This window comes from Penaeus monodon, chromosome 15 (genome assembly GCF_015228065.2).
Source record: "Penaeus monodon isolate SGIC_2016 chromosome 15, NSTDA_Pmon_1, whole genome shotgun sequence".
In the NCBI taxonomy this organism is placed as follows: Eukaryota; Metazoa; Arthropoda; class Malacostraca; order Decapoda; family Penaeidae; genus Penaeus; species Penaeus monodon.
In genome coordinates, this window is record NC_051400.1 from 7,438,987 (window position 1) to 7,439,319 (window position 333).

General features: G+C 55.0%; 1 protein-coding gene across 1 annotated transcript in view; it reads left to right on the plus strand.

The window, feature by feature from the left end:
- Nucleotides 1–333, plus strand: part of LOC119581721 (neurogenic locus notch homolog protein 1-like) — a gene marked incomplete in the record, with an annotated part of 24,689 nt that overhangs the window by 4,119 nt on the left and 20,237 nt on the right. Inside the window, 1 exon segment of the mRNA XM_037929846.1 lies at nt 24–329. Coding sequence (XP_037785774.1) covers nt 24–329 — 306 coding nt within the window.

Here is a 333-nt window from a genome sequence, read left to right on the forward strand (position 1 = left end):
TCCTGACCACATTTTCCGCATAGCTGCAGCAACGCCACAGCCTACACAGCAACATTAATCTGCGCTCCAGGCTATACTCTTCATGACGTCATCAACGCCACTCTCCGTCGCGCTATAAGGACGGAATTCGCGTGCCACAACCAGAAATGGATTCCTGTGGATGGAGTGCCGAAGAAGTGCCAACCCGAGTGCCTGCCCGCGTGCCCGAAGGATGGGCGATGTGTGGCACCGAATGTGTGTCACTGTGGGGATGGAGAGTGCCATGACACGAGTGATTGTCCTGCACAGGTTGACGTGCAGGTTGAAAATGCGTTGAAGATTGTGCCAGGGTGA